The sequence below is a fragment of the Balaenoptera ricei genome, chromosome 7, assembly GCF_028023285.1.
Source record: "Balaenoptera ricei isolate mBalRic1 chromosome 7, mBalRic1.hap2, whole genome shotgun sequence".
NCBI classification, from domain to species: domain Eukaryota; kingdom Metazoa; phylum Chordata; class Mammalia; order Artiodactyla; family Balaenopteridae; genus Balaenoptera; species Balaenoptera ricei.
The window spans coordinates 77,365,124-77,385,820 of NC_082645.1; the positions used below are offsets into that span (position 1 = coordinate 77,365,124).

The 20,697-nt window shown below is 41.4% G+C and overlaps 1 protein-coding gene across 2 annotated transcripts in view; it reads right to left on the reverse strand.

The window, feature by feature from the left end:
* Positions 1 to 20,697, reverse strand: part of NEMP2 (nuclear envelope integral membrane protein 2) — a 37,298-nt gene that overhangs the window by 4,635 nt on the left and 11,966 nt on the right. The window contains exons 3-9 of one of the 2 annotated variants that reach the window (XM_059928375.1): positions 19,520 to 19,751; positions 19,309 to 19,381; positions 17,753 to 17,846; positions 16,810 to 16,924; positions 14,936 to 15,161; positions 11,584 to 11,760; positions 10,372 to 10,850 (exon numbers count right to left, since the gene is read on the reverse strand). In XM_059928375.1, the coding sequence (XP_059784358.1) occupies positions 10,709 to 10,850; positions 11,584 to 11,760; positions 14,936 to 15,161; positions 16,810 to 16,924; positions 17,753 to 17,846; positions 19,309 to 19,381; positions 19,520 to 19,751 (1,059 nt within the window). In that variant the 3' untranslated portion in view covers positions 10,372 to 10,708. Of the gene's footprint in view, positions 1 to 843; positions 975 to 10,371; positions 10,851 to 11,583; positions 11,761 to 14,935; positions 15,162 to 16,809; positions 16,925 to 17,752; positions 17,847 to 19,308; positions 19,382 to 19,519; positions 19,752 to 20,697 lie in introns of those variants that run through there. The other variant, XR_009504249.1, reaches the window with a different exon arrangement.

Genomic DNA, 20,697 nt, shown 5'->3' on the forward strand with positions numbered 1-20,697 from the left:
AGTGCCATTTAAAAAAAAAAATTAAAGTGAATTCAAATTAAATTTTGATTTGAGACTTTTCTAATCCCTTTTGAGATCCCCTGAAAATACCCAGGGAGGTCACAAAGCCCAGGTCGGTAATCACAACCTTAATGACTTGTTTCATATGCTTTTCCCCATAATTGTAGAAAAAGTGAATTACGCAAAGCGCTGAGCTCATGTGGATCCAAAGAGGTTAGTTACTATTTATTAAACTATTACTCAAGGCCTTAAGTAGAATAATAGATGACAATAACACATATACCTCCACCAGCCAGTAAACCTCGTGAAAAGCCTAAGGAATTCATAGAAAGAATATCGCTGCCTTACTGGCTTATTAATCTTGTCACGGGCCACACGAAGCAGACAGTTGGCTAAGTGCTCCCCTCTGATTTGCCGTTCCTCCAAGACTGCTGGGCGTGGAGGCTACTGCTGGTGCTGAGACCATTATTTAAGTGGTATTCCTTGCAGCCAATCTGGAGTTAAGCAATGATTCCAGGAAACAGGGAGCCACACCCACTGTTACTGGGTGCTTGGTGTGTGCTGATGACATTGTTTTGTCCTAACAACAACGCACTGTAATACATATCACTATCCCCTCTTTAAATATGAGGATTTTGGAGCTGAACTCAGCTTACGTTATGGGAACAAGGTCACAGTGCCAGGATTCAAACTCAGACCCACCTGATGCCCAAGTGCAGGTCCACCCAGGACCTTCTCCAACCCCAGGAGGCGGGGAGGCCACTCTCTGCTTCTGTTGTGGTAGAGCAAGGCTGAAAGCAGCCCCGGCCATTCTGACCCTTACCTTGTGTGTCTTATACTCACCCTGTGTGGCTGCAGTTCCATTTAGGATCGCTAGCTATTCCCAGATACACAGAAATCCAGTGCCTTCAAACTCCTGCTGCTCTGTTAGTCATGAGTGCCACTCTGGAGATAACTCGGAAGGTCTGGCAACCCTGCAGAGAAAACTTGGAGGTTGCAGGGACTCTGAAGACCAGTGCCACGGGAGCTGGGAAGGGCCAGCAGACACACCCACAGCTCAGTATCCTGAGGCAACAGCTTCGTAGAGCAGCACCGTCAGGTGTGGTGGCCATTAGCCACAGGTGGCTGTTAAGTGCTTACAAGGTGGCTAGTGCATCTGAGGAATTAGATTTCTCATGTTATTTATTTTTTTAACTAATTAATTAATTTTTGGCTGCGTTGGGTCTTCGTTGCTGTGCGCCGGCTTTCTCTAGTTGTGGCAAGTGGGGACTACTTTTCGTTGCGGTGCGCGGGCTTCTGGTTGCGGTGGCTTCTCTTGTTGCAGAGCACGGGCTCTAGGCACGCGGGCTCAGTAGTTGTGGCTTGTGGGCTCAGTAGTTGTGGCATGCGGGCTCAGTAGTTGTGGCTCGCGGGCTCTAGAGCACAGGCTCAGTAGTCCTGGTGCACGGGGTTAGTTGCTTTGCGGCATGTGGGATCTTCCTGGACAAGGGCTTGAACCCCTGTCCCCTGCATTGGCAGGTGGATTCTTAACCACTGCACCAACAGGGAAGTCCCTCTCATGTTATTTAAATTTAAACAGCCATCTGTGGCTTGTGGCTACCATACTAGACAGTGCAGGAACAGAGGAAGAAATTACCTTTGGGAGATCTCTGGGTCTTAGTTTTCTCATCTTCATTGTGAAAGGCTGGACCCTAAAATTAACGTTATTCTGTGAAGATGGGGGCATGCTGTGACAGAGCTGACTGCAGGCAAATAAAAGATGATTTTCCCTTCAGAAATTTTTCTCTCCTTGGGTGCAGTGGGACAAGACAAAGCTACTTCTGAAGCCCCAAACCACTCCTGTGTCATTTCAGCAAAGTTCTAAGAATACCTGGCTCAAAAATTCCAAACCATCAGGCAGATGGGAGAGAGGTCAGTGCCTGGATGGGAACAGAATAAAGGGGTGAGAGAAAGGGGGAGTGGGTTCTCAAATCACTAAGTAATTTACCTTATGAGAGGACAAACTGCGGTTTAAGATAAGAGAGTAACTGGAAACTTGGTGATGTCTAGAATGGGGAAGAAATGAGCCAGTCCAGGTGGGCACCTTACTCTCACTCAACTCCCATCTGCTTCGGGCGGCTAATACAGGACCACTTGCCCCACTGTGGCTCCAGGGAGGTCCCAGTTTTTAGATGGCAACCCAAGGACCTTATAGTGCTGGGGTTAGGATTGCCGACTCTGGAGCCCCACTGTCTGGATTTGAGTCTTAGTTCTGCCAGTGAGAACTCACATTAAGTAACCCCTCTGGGTCTCACGGCCCTCCTCTGTAAAATTAAGATGATTACAGTATCTGCCTTACAGGTTCTTTTGATGGTTAAATGACATACCCGACACACAGTAAACACTCCATAAATGTTGCCACTATTTTTGTGTGACAAATAGCCCATGGCAAGGGGAGTGCTGTCTTATTTCCCCATCCTGGCCCTAACTCTTAGTGCTTTGTTAACATTAATCTATAACCATATTGCATGCTCCCAAACTACAGTGCTATGTTAAACGTTTACCTATACCTAATAAGCTGTCTAGTAAGACATTCAGTTCCAACATGCATTGTAAACATTAAGTGGTTGGAGATACGAATTAGTTAAGGGACAAAATTCAAAACATAAGCTGAAGAGAATGGGGAAAAATGACAAGTAATGTTATATGGCAACAAATTGGACAGCCCAGAAGAAATGGACAAATTTCTAGAAATATTCAGCCTGCCAAGACTGAGTCAAGAAGAAACAAACAATTTGAACAGACCAATCACTAGAAGTGAAATAGAATCTGTAATGATAAAAACTCCCTGCAAATAAAAGTCCAGGACCAGACGGCTTCACTGGGGAATTCTACCAAGCATATAAAGAAGAACTTATACCTATCCTTCTCAAACTATTCCAAAAAATTGAAGAGAAAGGAACACTCCCAAATTCATTCTACGAGGCCATCATTACCCTGACACCAAAACCAGACAAAGACACTACAAAAAAAGAAAATCAGAAGCCAGTATCTTTGATGAATACAGATGCAAAAATCCTCAGCAGAATATTAGCAAACTTCAGTGGAACAGGATAGAAAGCCCAGAGATAAACCCATGCACATATGGTCACCTTATCTTTGATAAAGGAGGCAAGAATATACAGTGGAGAAAAGACAGCCTCTTCAATAACTTATGCTGGGAAAACTGGACAGCTACATGTAAAAGAATGAAATTAGAACACTCCCTAACACCATACACCAAAATAAACTCAAAATGGATTAAAGACCTAAATGTAAGGCCAGACACTATAAAACTCTTAGAGGAAAACATAGGAAGAACACTCTATGACATAAATCACAGCAAGATCCTTTTTGACCCACCTCCTAGAGAAATGGAAATAAAAACACAAATAAACAAATGGGACCTAATGAAACTTCAAGGCTTTTGCACAGCAAAGGAAACCATAAACAAGACGAAAAGACAACCCTCAGAATGGGAGAAAATATTTGCAAATGAAGCAACTGACAAAGGATTAATCTCCAAAATTTACAAGCAGCTCATGCAGCTCAATATCAAAAAAACAAACAACCCAGTCCAAAAATGGGCAGAAGACCTAAATAGACATTTCTCCAAAGAAGATACACAGATTGCCAACAAACACATGAAAGAATGCTCAACATCATTAATCATTAGAGAAATGCAACTCAAAACTACAATGAGCTATCATCTCACACCAGTCAGAATGGCCATCATCAAAATATCTACAAACAACAAATGCTGGAGAGGGTGTGGAGAAAAGGGAACCCTCTTGCACTGTTGGTGGGAATGTAAATTGATACAGCCACTATGGAGAAGAGTATGGAGGTTCCTTAAAAAACTAAAAATAGAACTATCATACGACCCAGCAATCCCAATACTGGGCATATATCCTGAGAAAACCATAATTCAAAAAGAGTCATGTACCAAAATGTTCACTGCAGCTCTCTTTACAATAGCCAGGACATGGAAGCAACTAAGTGTCCATCAACAGATGAATGAATAAAGAAGATGTGGCACATATATACAGTGGAATATTACTCGGCCATAAAAAGGAACGAAACTGAGTTATTTGTAGTGAAGTGGATGGACCTAGAGACTGTCATACAGAGTGAAGTAAGTCAGAAAGAGAAAAACAAATACCGTATGCTAACACATATATATGGAATCTAAAAAAAAAAAAAAAAAAATTGATCATGAAGAACCTAGGGGCAACACGGAAATAAAGATGCAGACCTACTAGAGAATGGACCTGAGGATATGGGGAGGGGGAAGGGTAAGCTGGGACAAAGTGAGAGAGTGGCATGGACATATATACACTACCAAACGTAAAGTAGATAGCTAGTGGGAAGCAGCCGCATAGCACAGGGAGATCAGCTCAGTGCTTTGTGACCACATAGAGGGGTGGGATAGGGAGGGTGGGAGGGAGGGAGATGAAGAGGGAAGAGATATGGGGAAATATGTATATGTATAACTGATTCACTTTGTTATAAAGCAGAAACTAACACACCATTGTAAAGCAATTATACTCCAATAAAGATGTTAAAAAAAAAAAAAGAATATTAGCAAACTGAATCCAACAATGCATTAAAAGGATCATATAGCATGATCAAGTTGAATTTATTCTGGGGTCACAAGGATGGTTCAACACACACAAATCAATCAACGTGATACACCACGTTAACAAAAGGAAAGACAAAAACCACGTGATCATCTCAATAGATGCACAAAAAGCATCTGACAAAATTCAACATCCATTCATGATAAAACTCTCATCAGAACAACAAAATGGACACAACAGCAAGAACAAGCAGACACACCAATGTTCCATGCAAATCAAGGGATTATTGAATCTCACAGGGAGAAGGGAGAATGAACTAAATGGTAGATTTTCACACTCAGGATTCAGTAAAGGATCTTTTGTTTGCTGAGGGGAAAAACACCCACAAAAAACCAAAACTCTCATCAAAGTGGATAGAGAAGGGAACATATCTCAACATAATAAAGGCCATTTACTACAAACCCACAGCCAACACAATACCCAATGGTGGAAAGCTGAAAGCTTCCTACTAAATTCAGGAACAAGACAAGGATGTCTACTCTCATAGTTTTGGAAGTCCCAGACACAGCAATCAGACAAGAAAAATAAAAGGTATCCAAATTAGAAGAGAAGAGGTGAAACTGTAATATTTGCCCATGACATGATATTCTATACAGGGAACCCTCCCTAGAGTCTCCACCCCAAAACTATTAAAACTAATAAATGAATTCAGCAAGGTTGCAGGATACAAGATTAATATACACAAAATGCAAAATATTTCTATACACTAATAATGAAATATCAGAAAAAGAAAGTGAAAAAACAATCCCATTTAAAATCACATCAAAAAGAATAAAATATCTAGAAATAAACTTAACCAAGGTGAAAGACCTATATGCTGAAAACTATAAAATACTGATGAAGGAAAATGAAGATTCAAAGAAATGGAAAGATATCCCAGCTTTTAGATTGGAAGAATCATTATTATTAAAACGGCCGTACTACCCAAAGCAATCTACCGACTTAATGCAATCCCTATCAGAACACCAGGACATTTTCCATAGAACTAGAACAAATAATCCAAAAATTTATGTGGAACCACAAAAGACCCCAAATTGCCAAAGCAATCCTGAGAACAAAGAACAATGCTGGAGGTGTAACCCTCCCAGACTTCAGACTACACTACAAAGCTACAGTAATCAAAACAGCATGGTATTGGCACAAAAACAAACACATAGATCAACAGAACAGAGTAGAGACCCCACAAATAAACCCACACACCTATGGTCAATTAATCTGTGACAAAGGAGGCAAGAATATTCAGTGGAGAAAAGACAGTCTCTCCAACAAATAGTGCTGGGAAAGCTGGACAGCCACATGTAAAACAATGAGATTAGAACATTGCCTCACACCATATACAAAAATAAACTCAAAATGGTTAAAAGACCTAAATGTAAGACATGAAACCATAAAACTCCTAGAAAAGAACACAGGTGAAACACTCTTTGTCATAAATCATAGTAATATTTTCTTGGATCAGTCTCCCAAGGCAAAAAAAATAAAAGCAAAAGTAAACTAACGGGACCTGATCAAACTTAAAAGTTTTTGCACAGCAAAGAAACCATCAAGAAAATGAAAAGACAACCTATGGGGAAAAAAAAAATGGAATGGGAGAAAATATTTGCAAATGATGCGACCAACAAGGGGTTAATATCCAAAATATACAGAAAAGAGCTGGCTCCCGGGTCAGATAAAAATACCTGTCTCACTGTGGGGGATCTTCAAAATTCCACATCTATTATGTTATCTATGCATAGGATCCTTCTTTCAGTTGGACAAAAGAAAAAGGTGATTTAAATATTGTACTTCTCTAACTCTGGGTAATAATCACATACAGAATAATATAAGATCATTTTTCTTTTCTTGACATCATTCTGGAGGTCTTAATTCTTCCACATGTCTCGATGTCAGCTATTCCAAACCTCTTAATATCTAAAATCTCATAAATTTCTAGACTTAAAAAGTCATAAATTCAAGTATTGTCCTAAATGTCAGATGGACACTCCCCTGTAATTCAGCTCTAAGTATTATTGGCAAACTATACAACTAATTGACAAAGCATTTTTTGTGATATGTAAAATGTGTTTTAAAACCTTTAAAAAATAGGGACTTCCCTGGTGGTCCACTGGTTAAGAATCTGCCTTCCAAAGCAGGGGACGTGGGTTCGATCTCTGGTCGTGGAACTAAGATCCCACATGATGCGGGGCAACTAAGCCTGTGCGCCACAACTACTGAGCATGTGCGCCACAACTAGAGAGAAGCCGGCGCACTGCAATGAAAGATCCCGCGTGCCACAACTAAGACCCGACATGGCCAAAAATAATATTTTTAAAAAACCTTTAAAAAGTAACATTGGGGGGCTTCCCTGGTGGTGCAGTGGTTGAGAGTCTGCCTGCCAGTGCAGGGAACACGGGTTCATGCCCCGGTCCGGGAAGATCCCACATGCCGTGGAACGGCTAGGCCCGTGAGCCACAACTACTGAGCCTGCGCGTCTGGAGCCTGTGCTCCGCAACAAAAGAGGCCGCGACAGTGAGAGGCCTGCGCACCGCGATGAAGAGTGGCCCCCACTCACCGCAACTGGAGAAAGCCCTCGCACAGAAACGAAGACCCAACACAGCCATAAATAAATAAATAAATTTATAAAAAAAAAATAATAATAATAACATTGGGGCTTCCCTGGTGGCGCAGTGGTTGAGAATCTGCCTGCCAACGCAGGGCACACGGGTTCGAGCCCTGGTCTGGGAAGATCCCACGTGCCGTGGAGCGGCTGGGCCCGTGAGCCGCAATTACTGAGCCTGCGCGTCTGGAGCCTGTGCTCCGCAACAAGAGAGGCCGCGATAGTGAGAGGCCCACGTGCCACGATGAAGAGTGGCCCCCGCTTGCCACAACTAGAGAAAGCCCTCACACAGAAACGAAGACCCAACACAGCCATAAATAAATAAATAAATAAACAAATACTTAAAAAAAAAAATAACATTGAATATGACTGTTTAAGCATGGCGACCTACACTACATCTCACTCATATGTTTTGGGGTCAAACAGTCCAACTTGCTAACAACAGTGAGCTTCTGTGAGACACCTCGTGGGCGCACTAACACAACAAAGGTTCTGTTGTGCTCCACAACTGCACACCTAGGGTGGCATGAGGCACAGAACCAACTGTCAACAACCTGTGAAGGGTATAACCATTTTACTGAATGATCATTTAAATTGTTTAAAGGCCTTTAAATAAATGAAGAAAAAGAGGAGAGAGGGAGTGGGGTGGGGGGAGAGAGAGACAGACGGATAGACAGACAGGGGAAGGGAAGAAGGGAAGGAGAGAAAAAAGATCTCTTAGAGGAGCTGTCATACACACTGCTTGATGGGGGCTAGACCTATGATCAGCACTACAACAAACCCCAATTCAAATAAACACAACAGAAATACACCCAATATATCACAAGCAATGCTTTTAATTATTTACCTTCTCACAGTACTCACATAACAGAAACTGACAAATCCATGGTTTCCTCTAAAAGTAAACATGAAAAACAATATCCCCAAAGCCTCTTGTTGCTCTTTTTCTCTTCCTTTAGCTATTTTTATTGCAATAAAAATCACAATAAAAATAGCTACACCTAGCTTGTTGGCCCACCAGGAGCTGCTTTCTTCTACTGTCGGCAGCTGTTCACCCTGGCGCAGGTGAGGCCCAGTGGCTGTCTTGGCTGGGATGTCCCCTGGGAACTCCAGCAGACTGAACACGTTATGCACACACACATTGTGTAGTACACACACCGCCTCTTGGTGAGCACAACCACAAACACATCTGATACATTTATAATATAGCACCAATAAATAGAATGACAAAAAAAAATCAGATTAAACTGTAACAAAAACACTATTACAACTGTTTACACTTATAAAAGTCATCATCTTCATAAATCTGAATGGAAGATACTTTGATTTTTTTATGTCAAAGTCTATGTGAAAGCACAGATTAAATTTAGTGTATTTCACAAAAATAGCAAAGCTCCTGATATTAAAAGGTGTCTGGCAAAAATAGAGACCCGTAGAACACTGACACACTGCTTCAAAGAGAAAATATCACTTGGAAATCAATCTAAAGAATTCCAAACAGGCAGCCACACTCTTATTCAACGATTTAGAAAAACTCTATACTAAATTTGCTTCCGTAAAGCAGTGCCCAAATGATCTGTGTGTCTCTCCTCCATAACCCTTCCAGAAAAGGGAGATTCCTCATTCTTTATGCTGCTACTCTTTATGGCCCCACCACAGCAAAAGAGCCTGCATTTGATTCTTAAAGAGAAGTTAGCAACATCTTAACCCTTGGATTGTTTTGCCATGTTCAGATCTTTTCTCAGACCAATGTTTTGGCCTCTTTTCCTCAGGGTCAAAGCTCATGGTTAGTCCCTCATTTCACTCTGGAGTCTAAAATCATGAACCACAAGAAGAAAAATGATTTGTTCTCTATAAGAAAGATCACAAATCTGTTTTGTAGGAAATTGTTATAAGCACGTATAACTAAACAATTTTTTAAAATAGGCCAGTCGAGGGGCTTCCCTGGTGGCGCAGTGGTTAAGAATCTGCCTCCCCATGTAGGGGACATGAGTTCGAGCCCTGATCCGGGAAGATCCCACATGCCACAGAGCAACTAAGCCTGTGCGCCACAACTACTGAGCCTGTGCTCTAGAGCCCGCGAGCCACAACTACTGAGCCCACGTGCCACAGCCACTGAAGCCCGCGAGCCTAGAGCCCATGCTCTGCAACAAGAGAAGCCACTGCAATGAGAAGCCCGTGCACTGCAACGAAGAGTAGCTCCTGCTCACCGCAATTAGAGAAAGCCCGCGTGTAGCAATGAAAGACCCAATGCAGCCAAAAAAAAAAAAGAACTGTTGTAGAAATTCAGGTGTGAACACTATTGAGACCTGAATTTAAGGAGTAAAAAAAAATTAAAAAAATAAAATAAAATAAAATAGACCAGTCGACTTGAGGTTAAGTGCCTTCAATTTCAACATACAAAAAAATGTAAAAAGTAATTCTAAATTCTAATCTTTATATATGTCTATAAAAGTCTTATCAAAACTTTAAAATATAACCTTAGGAAATGTTTCTCTTTATCACAGTTATCAGTTAGTTGGCTATTATTAAAAAATAAAAACTAAGTCATGAATATTGTGAGACCCAAGGCTGTGGAGAGATGGCTGTGGAGAAATGGCCCCTCACACCAATACTGTGAGACCCAACGCTGTGGCGAGATGGCGCCTCATTTCTAAAAGTCTCTTCTTCTACCTGAGTCATTGGAAACAGTAGGGCTGGAATTCTAGTCCCAGGGCTGCCTCTAAAAAGCCCTGTGGTCTTGGACAAGTTATTTAACCTTCTGAAACCTCCATTCCTCCACCATCAGCGTTTTCCAAACATGTGTTCCAAGGAATATTAATCTCATGAAAAAAGGTTCTGTTGTCAAATTAAGTTGGAGAATGCTGCACACAATTTCTCCTCTTTAGGAGGTTCACAATGTGCATTAGCATTATTAAAGGCTCTGAGAAGTCCTGCAGTACGTTTGTTTAATCATGCATCCATCTTAGTTGACCTCAGGATTCCTTTACCTACTAACACTTATTAGCATCCTGTGGACTACACTTTGGAAGATACTGGTCCAGTGTAGCTCAGGTCTCTTCCAGCACTTACACTGATAACACGCAGGAAGAGCAATGCAGAGTCTTTTGACACAGGTTCTGGGGATTAAGAGAGGATTTAATGCCCTGCAGTTGACAAGGCACCTATTCACATTAATTGGCCCCTTGAAGATCAACATGATCCCTTTGTTCCTAATGAAAGTCTTCATTCAAGGATAGTGGTAATGACTGTCACAGAATCTTGGTGGCCACCTACAGTACAATACACAGAACTGTCCAAGAAGGATAAGTTATCTTCAATACAGTTTAGTTTTTCTTTCCAGTGTGACTTGATTTTTCTCCATCGTGAATGCTTTTGCCACTGTTCCCCGGCACAGTTCTGCCCACCTTTAATAGGATCCCTGCCCTTCCCCACTTCCTTGTCCAGAATGAAGTCAGTGTGCAGGTAGACTGTCAGGAGTCCTCAGGTTAAAGAGCTGCTCTTCCAAGAAGGCACCCGCAAGGCCATATTGTTCTTCATGCAGCCTAATTTCTTCAGGCGACAAGTGGCTTCCTCCAAGAACAAAGTCTGCAAACCTAGTAAGTATTTGTTTTAAATAAAGTTAATGTTATCACAGAGAGGTTTATTTGGAAGATAACATGTTCCCTGGCTACTTATCCCCTTTAATTAAATTTGACTTTGCATCAATAGAGGATGGCATTTGCACAGTGGGTGTAAAAACAGGAATGGCTTATGTGATCCTTCTCTAGACGTTCAGGGAAAGGATCGAGAAGTAGGCAGACTTAGGAGCACCTAATGCTGCCAAATATACCCATTCCTGCTTTCTAATTCCTTCTTTCTCTCTTTCTTATTAAATGTATTATTTATTCATTATTTTAGTGTCAAGACTTTCCCCTTTCAATCTTTAATTTGAGGGCCCTGTCGTTTGGATAAAGCTAGGAACAAGGGAAAGCAGTAGGGAAAAGATGCTGGGGCAGAGATGTCTTTCTTGGTGATCTTTACAAATGACTTTTCCTCTCCCCCGTAGGAAGAGAAGCAGGTGACACATCCCATTCTGTCTCCCTTCTCCTATGAGTTATCTTTATGGCCTTCCCTATGAAACACATCTGATCAACATTTATTCTGACACTGGCAGTTCCACGGGGCGAGGCAGAGCACTGAAGCAAAAGCGACTCTGACAGCTTCCATGTCATTTGCTATCCAGGGAAGTTGTCTGTTTCTAGCCTGAAGTATCTGATCCAAACCATCATGTTATTTTCACGGTAACTCCAACCCAAGCTGTGTTGCGGACAGTGGAGCGGGGCTTACGTTTTAGGCGCCCGGAGCCTGGAGACGGCCAGCCAGGATGGGAAGCCGGGGCTGCAGCAGGCCTGGCGCAGGTCCTCCAGGGCGCGGGTCGTCGCAGTATCGGCTTGTTCCCTGTACTCATCTTCAGTAAGAAACTTAACCACCAGCTTTTCTGATGTAAACCATTTCTTCATTTTCCTAAAACAGGCGGCATTTGGTTGCTAGATTCCTGGCCATATTTGGTTGCTCAATTCAACCCTTAAGATTTATAAAAATACATTTCTTCGACAGTAACGGTAATAATTCTTAACTTCCTCTATATCATACTATACTTTATTATTGTTATCATGACGGAGGTTTACAGAACGTGTAGTTTGGGCCTAACAGTACATTTCCCCTCTTCCTGGACCATCTGAAATAATGTCCTACGGCGTTTGAGGATCAATTTCTGATAGAGATGTTGATTGCATTTTTCTTCCTCAGTGATTTCAAATCAGACAATTACAACTCTGGCTTCTTTATGCTTGCCCTGCTGATTTTCTTAGCAGCAAGCCTCTGAGATGTCCTTTTATGGAGACCTAGCAGAATCACTTGCCTCTTAGTCTGAACAGAGAAGCCAGGAAGATTTGTGGAATATCGCCTCCACCTAGTGGTGGGGATTCTGACTAATCTTAGAGGAAGTAAACACTGTACAAGGGTCGTGTACACACAGTCATTTATAATAATTCTTCCTCTGCTACATGCTGAGGGGCTCATGATTGGAAATTTTTTCCAACCAAAAAAGTCCTAAAGGGAAGAATCTCATAAAAATGGTAATGATGAAAAGGTTTTAACATATATGTTATACTTACCAATGAGTTTAAAAAAAAAATGTTTTTACGTGGTTTAAAATTTAATTTAACCAGAGATTCCCAAATATAAATGAGCATCAGAATTACCAGGAGGTGTTTTAAACATACATTTTCTTGAGGTTTGGGACCTGAAAAATCTTTAAACTTTTATTGATTGTCTGGTGGTTGATGAGCTGAATTAGGGAACCACTGACATTATTTCCTTCTCCTTTTCTGAATACCTAGACTGTCTCCCTAGAGCAAAACTCCTGGGCTCTGAAGAGAAGGCTGGGACACAGTCCGGGCTTTGAGGTTTACCCACTGTGTGAACTGGGGCAATTCCTTCACAGTTCTGAGCCTCACCTTGCTCACATGGAAAAAAATGAAAGCAACAAGGAGGTCACTGTACAGATGAAGTACATTATTTTGTGTCAAGTGCTTAGCACAGTGAGTGGTCTATAATAAGTGTTCAACAAAGATAATCAAAAGAATAGCTACCATATATTATTAAAATATATTCAAACAGCTCTTTGCAAACTAGAAAGTACTATACACATCAAAGTATTTCCTCTGGTTTATTATTTAACCTATAAGTTCCTGTTTTATCCCCTAATGTTTCACATAATTACTCACTAGCAAGATGAGAAGTTGAGGAAGTTACAATACATTTTAATCATTACGTTTGTGTTAACAGAACGCATAGCAAATGCATTAAAGGATCACCGTGCAGGTGACAGACCACACTTTGCTCTTGGCAGGGCAGTGGATGTTTAAAGGGAAAGTGGAAGGAATTCTCTCTTGGGCTCCTCGGGCCACAAGCCTGGCAAAGGACCAGAGGTCTGAAGGATGTGTAGTGGCCACTGTCCTCCTGGCAGAGGGACCTCTGAGACCCCCAGTCACTGTCTACCTCTGAGACCGGGCAGGGGGAAGCAGTCAGCATCAGTCCCCCGACCCTGCTGCCTTTCAGTCTCCCCAGCATCCTCTGCAGAGGGGTCCTGCCCTGTCGCTGGTGCATTTTAACCCTGTGACGTCACCACACATGCAGTCATCAGATCCAGAAACTACCAGTTACCACAGAGTCTCCTTCCTCACAGCCAACTTTACCTTGTAAATATTAACTCCCTCTTCCTGCCTTGATCTCACTGCCCCACTCCAGGCCCTCATCACCTCTTGCGTGGATTGCTGTGATGTCTGGTGACTGGTCTCCTGCCCCGGAACCTCCCCTTAACCTCCACCCTCTGTGCCAGAAGACAGATGGGCCCCTCCTACTGCCCGAGGCATGTTCATGGTCTCTGCTTTGATTTTTGCTTGTTGAATGTATTTTTATTTTCAGATTAGTTGCCAACATTTAAACATTGTGTCAGAATTTACATTCTAATCCACATTCCCAGCTTTTCTAGAAACCCAGAAGAGCTGGCCAGGCAAGGCCCATATTCCCACATGGCAAGAGTCAGCTCAGGCCGAATGGCAACTGACCCCCTTTCAAGGAGGCAACGTTGTAGAGTTTCACACAGTCCTCACCACTGCCTTCCCTCTGCTCGGCCTCATTCCTTCAGTACCTTCTGGGCCCCGGGCATTTGATTTCTAACCCTGTCGAGGCAGCAGTCAGAGAGCACTGCCGAAGATGCGTAACGGCCAGCTGCCTCCGCCGCGTTACAGGATCAGATCAGATTCTGCAGCAGGGCCTGCGATGCCGCCATGACCTGGCCGACACCCACCTCGCTTGCCGGCCCTGCGATGGTACCAAACCGGGCTTTCTCCCCGTCAGGAAGGCCCTTCCTACATTTATTCATCTGGCTGTTTTGATTCATTAAAATTCAGCCCAGTGACCTCCTCCAGGAACTTTCCTGAACTTTTTCTACACACCACAGTTCCTGTGCAGGCCTACTTTAACACTTCAGGGCTATAGAAACACATGCCTACGCGTCAACAAGTGCACCTCGAGGGTGGGGACCATCTCCTTCACCTGTGCACCTGACACAAAAACAGGTGCTCAGACTCCATGACTGAGGACATCATAAAGCCGTGACAACAGAAGTTGTCTCATCTTTCTTTCTGTCCTTTCCAAAGGCTTAAGCCTTATCTTAAAACTTAAGAAAAAAGAAAGCCCGAATTATATAAATCATAACTTTCAATCATTTGTGATTCATTTCTGTTCCCTAACTCTTATCTCATATGCACAATTACCTCTAAAGCAGTCCTGGGCCCTAAAAAAAGGAAACGTAGAATGAAAGTAGAAATTATAGGCGACCCCGAGCCCAAGTAACTTTGCCACTGATTTTAGTGACTTCTGGGTGAGCTGTCAGTACCTAGTGATCGGTGGTGCACCTCTGACAGATGAACGACGACTAGCAACGGAGATGGGATCAGATGCTTATTACGTTCTCTAACTGTCCCCCTCTCAGAGGGAAATATCCAGATGAAGTGGAGTTAATTGTGAGATTAACTATGATGTGTCCAAAAAACTCCCCCCCCCAAAATAAATAAAACCAGAGCTCAAAATGTCAAATTTATGATGGAAAAATTTAAAAAAGGATACGCACCATCTCACGTAAGCGAGCGCTCGCAGTGGGAAGTGCAGGACCTTGGATGACAGGATGAGGAGCATCACCGCACAGGCGACCTGAGGAATGGCCACGCCAGCGTAGACCAGGAGCAGGGAGAGGAGCTGCAGCGTCCACGCCAGGAGGGTCCTGCTCCTCTCCTCCACGAGGGGCCCATGCTTGTAACAAACGGTAAAGCTGACACACCCAACTACCAAGACGTAGCCTGTAAAAGCAGAAGAATGTAACATAATATAACGCTGAACTGAAAAGTTATGGGAAGAAAACCCGGCCGAGCCATGACTTAGAGCTAAGAACATATCAGAAAACCTTCATTTCTGTTTTCTTTTTCCAATGAAGTTGAAAAATGCATTTAGGGCTAGTTATTCCCTCCATGTGAGATATTAGGCTGACTTCTGTAATAATTAAGGATGTATAATAATAAATTATTATAATATTATTAGGTAAGTATCCCTATTTTCTGGTCCAGAGTCCTAGAGGGCAAATGTGATCACAGTTGCTTTGGTCAGGAATAAGCCTCAGTGTATGTCACAGTCTGCTACAAAAGCTATTCCTAATTTTTATTTTCTAGTCCCTAAATGAAAATATAATTTTACAGTGGAGGGATCGGGCTGTCACCCTCGTAATCCAGTGCTCAGTTTCTGTATTACCAAAAGAGGGACAGTGAGATATTCTGTGGTGTCTCCTGTTGTGATCCAATGTCACGTGCACATTGCCTCTTACGTATTTTGCCAAGTGTTTCATTTGTATGTAAGCAAGCCTCAAGATCTAATTTCCAGCTTATAAAAAATACAGGGGAGAGAGAAACAAATTAAATTATACTACAAAGGAATAATCAGAGAAATCCAGAAAGTGGCACATTCTATAGGACAACTTGGTCTCTTCAGCATATCATTGTGATGGAAAAAAAAAAAAAACCCAAAACCTGTTATGGATTAAAAGAGACTTACAGGACACAATAGATGCAAAATGTGATTCTGGACTATATCCTACCTTATACAAAACAAGCATCAAGGATGTTTAGGAAATTTGAACATGGCCTGGATAATAGATGATTTTATGTAACTATTCATTTTTTTAGATTTAATAGTTACTTAACTATAGAGGAAAATGCTCTTGCCTTGTAGAGATGCTTAGTGAAGTATTTAAGGAAACACACCATAATAGCAATAATTAACTTTGAAAATACTTTAGCGTAAAAAGAAAAATGGGCTAAAAACATAAAACCTTCAAGTGAAACAAAGAATTGATTGCTTTTGTTCTGGGTGGGTGGACTTATGGGAGAAATTTGGCACTAAGAGGTTAGGAGAAAATTGAGTCTCCCATTCTCTATAATTTCCCAAATAAAACACTTTAAAAAGTTGGGTTTTTCTTTTTTGTTTGTTTTTTAAAATAACATCAAACAAGAAGAATAAGTGTCTCTGTTTCTGAAAAGTCAAGTTTTCATTAGTCATTTATATTTAGGATTTCTCACCTTTCATACTGAATAAATTAAGAAAAAGAAATAAAGAGCCACATTTTAGAGAAGTTTTTTCATTACAATTTAGATGTGGTCAGAGCGTAACCACAACTCAAAGGCACATGCAGTCAAAAAGGGCAAATGCTTTTTTGCTCTTTTGATCATTAGTATAGAAAACTAAGAAGGATGTCATACAGAAATAGTCTAAAATGAGAACTAGTGAACTGAAATCACCAACCATGGGAATAAAATAAAATATTATTTTTAACAGTTCTTCTCCTTAGTTCAAAATGAAAATTTGGATGCTGGAGAGAAACGTATGTCAAAAGAAGGCCCCTGGCTGTACATCTCAGCTTTACCAATAATAGACCATATTTTTTAAAGCTTTACCTACCTAATATATATATTCTGTTTTCACACCACAGCCACTTCAGATCTTCCATCAGTTGCCACACAACGTAAACTGAAGCAAACCAACAACCAACCATTAGAGCCCAAAAGGTGCTATACTGTGTGTGGAAGAAAATAAATGACACAGTTTTTGGTTCATTCACTCTCATAAAAATAGAAATAAACAAATAAACCCTTTGTATTCAAAACTTCTATATCAAACTGCACTGAAGTCAACTCAAGGCACTCTTCTCGAGTCTTGTTAAAGGTCTGATCCACGCACCAGCAGCTTCGATGTCACCTGGGAGCTTGCTGGGATGCAGACTCTCAGGCCCGCTGAGACTCCTGAATCAGAGTCTGCATTTCAACAGGACCCCCGGGTGACTTGCATGTACATTACAGTCGGAGAAGCACTGTTCTAAAGAATAAATTTATCTCAAAATAATGCTGGTGTTGCAAGCTTTCATCAGAGTAACTACAACATGAGCATCATGAACTAATATATATGTATCCGCAACTAAGTGCAGGGCATTCTTTTATTGAAGGTGTTTTGGGGGAACTAATAATGATGAAGAAATCCCCAGATGTAGCAATGCTGTTATTCAAGGCCCCAATGGTTCAGCATCATGACATTCCTCAGCTAAGCCAAGAGAAATTTGCACTCAGCATAGAATAAGCCCCCATCACTCATAAGAAAAACGTATTATCTAGAAAATAAAAGGGTCTCAAAAAAAGTATCGCCAAAACTTAATACTTAAGCCTACACATAGTAATAAATAAAAATGGAATCTCTTGGAAAAGATACAATTTAAGCCAGTTTATACAATGTAGAAATACGGTTTGAATTAGGAACTTTCATAATAAACATGAATTAATTTTAATCAATTTTTCATGTTTATGAGATCATGATTTCCATTTTTTTATTCATTTGTACATGGTATACCTACCTTAGGAATGAACTTTTTCACCAGCAACAGGACAAAGACTAATGTCATTAGAATACCTAGCATAGTCCCCGAAGAGTAAAAGAAAACAGGGCTCCTGTCAAGACAAGCAGATAAAAGCCATTTAAATGCCAAGTCGCTCTTTCAGTATTAGAAACATGTTTAACTTGACAGTAGTCATAAAGATTACTAAGAAGAAAAACTCAGATGGCAGCTTTAATTACATCCTATACCCTTAAAAAGTGAAATCTCTACTTGAAATTTATGGTAAATAGCTTGCCACTAACTCGAAACAGAATGTCTGAGTTATCTTCTATGTTTAGAATCTGGTCCAATAATAATTATTGGAGCACCTATCACATAGCAGGCACTTGTCTGAGAGCTTAACATGCTCTCACAACAGTCCTGTGAAACAGCTATCCATGTCTAAATTTTACACGGGAGGAAACTAAGGCGCCAAGAAATTAAAGGCTTTCCCAAGTCAGTGTCTGCCAGTTGGAGGATTCAGGCCTGCAGCCCAGCTCCTCTGAGTCCAAGCTCTACTCTTCAGGCTATGTAAGCAACATCCAATTTATTAAGACCATGGAGAACATGAAACACACTCTCTTAAGCCATAAGGAAAAACTTGAAAATAAACAATGGCCAGAATAGCAAGTTAAGAAGTAAAATATTATTGGAAAGAAATTCCTTTTTCATGAGAGAAGTTATAAGAAAAAAAGTATGAGGAAAACATGTTAAAGTCAACCTTCTGTATCAGAGACACAAATCTAGGAGGTGGTGCAAATGTAAGAGAGAGGAAGGCACCCAGCATCAGAAAACCTGAGTATAAATTTCAGCCCTGGCAAGACTACTCATGTAATGATGGATGTTGGTTTTCTCATTTATAAAATGAGAACAATAATCCAGAGCTCACATAGCTGTTAAGAGAATCAAATCGATTAAAATATTGTATAGCGGCTTCCCTGGTGGTACAGTGGTTAAGAATCCGCCTGCCAATGCAGGGCACACGGGTTCGAGCCCTGGTCTGGGAAGATCCCACATGCCGCGGAGCAACTAAGCCTGTGCACCACAACTACTGAGCCTGTGCTCTAGAGCCCGTGAGCCATAACTACCGAAGCCCGTGTGCCTCAACTACTGAAGCCTGCCTGCCTGGAGCCTGTGCTCCGCAACAAGAGAAGCCACCGCAATGAGAAGCCCTAGCACCGCAACGAAGAGTAGCCCCCGCTCGCTGCAACTAGAGAAGGCCCGCGCACAGCAACAAGAGACCCAACACAGCCAAAAAATAAATTAATTAATTAAAATAAAATAAATGTATTAAAAAATGTATATTGATATGTAATACAAAATAATGCACGTGAAAGTACTCTGTAACCAGTACATATCATACTATACAAACAAATGTTACTGGTTTTAAAACCCTTCAAACACTGTCTTCAGACCAATTGTTTGCAAAATCTAAAGCAAGACCTACAAACTAGTGTGGAAATATTCAGCACAGGGTCAAAAATGTCCTACTCTTTTTGATTCACAAATTTAAGAAAGTAAAAATGAATACTTACTGACTCAAGGTCTTTGCATAAAAGAAGAGGAAAATGCCTGCCACAAACACAAGGAAGAGTTTGAAATCCACAACTGGAGCAAAAAAGACACAGACACACAACAAACAAAGATTTTGTGTCAATGTAGTGTTAGTGAAAAAAAGTCAATTTACTGAAATGTCACTCCAGAAAAACTGATTCCAGAAATCAAGTATAATAAAAACAGACTTACTATTTCGATTCACGCTTACTGTATAGATAAATATCTTCCTGGCAGGCTTCACAGAGAAGCACACAGTCTCCCCATATGGATTGATGGTTATGGTTATATCATTAGACTCCTTTGGTGTCCAAAAGTTATGAATCACACATTTGATAATAGACAGAATGGTTTCTGGATACTGGCAATTATATCTTTCTGTGATATATACGATACTGAGCAGGCCTGAACTGGTAATTTTCACCTACAAAACAAGAACAAACAAATTCACAAACACAGAAGTTAAAACTTCTTATAAGCTTCTTAAAATCATGAGAAAAGGAGTAAAGAGAGCCCAAGACTGGTTAAGTAAAGAACACTCAGAGGTACTTGGCAATGTTCTGATCCCAGGGACAGACCCAGAGATCTGTGTTTAGTCAACACACACTGGAGCACAGACACTTTTTAAAGTGGATGTTTCTTCCCCTGAGTTGTGGATGATGGAATTCCCTCTTCCAGCAGGTTATTGTGGCCAAGGGACATGTGAAAATGGATGAGACAGAAAATAATAGGTAGCAAACTATTTGGTTATAAACCTAATGAGAATAGGGTTTATATACCTACCACTTCTACTGTGATTGAGAAAAAGCATTTCTATCTTACAGATCAGCTGAGCATATGTGATTCAGGCTTCTCTCACCATGCCCGCTGAAGAAGGATCAGAACCCAACCCCAGGTCCTACTCAAGTCTCACAGCAAAGAACCAACAACAATACTAAGCAGATGATGACAGCCCAGGGATCATTAAAGGACAACTCTGCTGCTGCCTTTGTCCCTCTCTGTTTCTCTTCTTTGTCCAAGGATAGGGCAAGCCTGAAAAGGGGAGAGAGAGCACCAGCTCTGAATCTCAGGCATCAGGTGAAATCACCCATTATCTGTCTACCTATGCCCCGATTCTCTTGGATTTTAGCTCCTGGCTCTCTGTTGCTCTCTCTCCAATTCTACTTCCTGTCATATGTCTCTGGGATTAAATATACACAAGATACACACAAAACTCCTTCCAATATCCTGTCCTCTTGGCTCCTTGAACTCCTCCCCTCTTATGCTCCACTCACCTCAGCTAATCATGCCTGCGGCCACACCCTGATCTTGTCAGTCCCAAACTGCAGCCCCCAACACAGGCTGCATGAAATGCACCCCACTAGCTGACC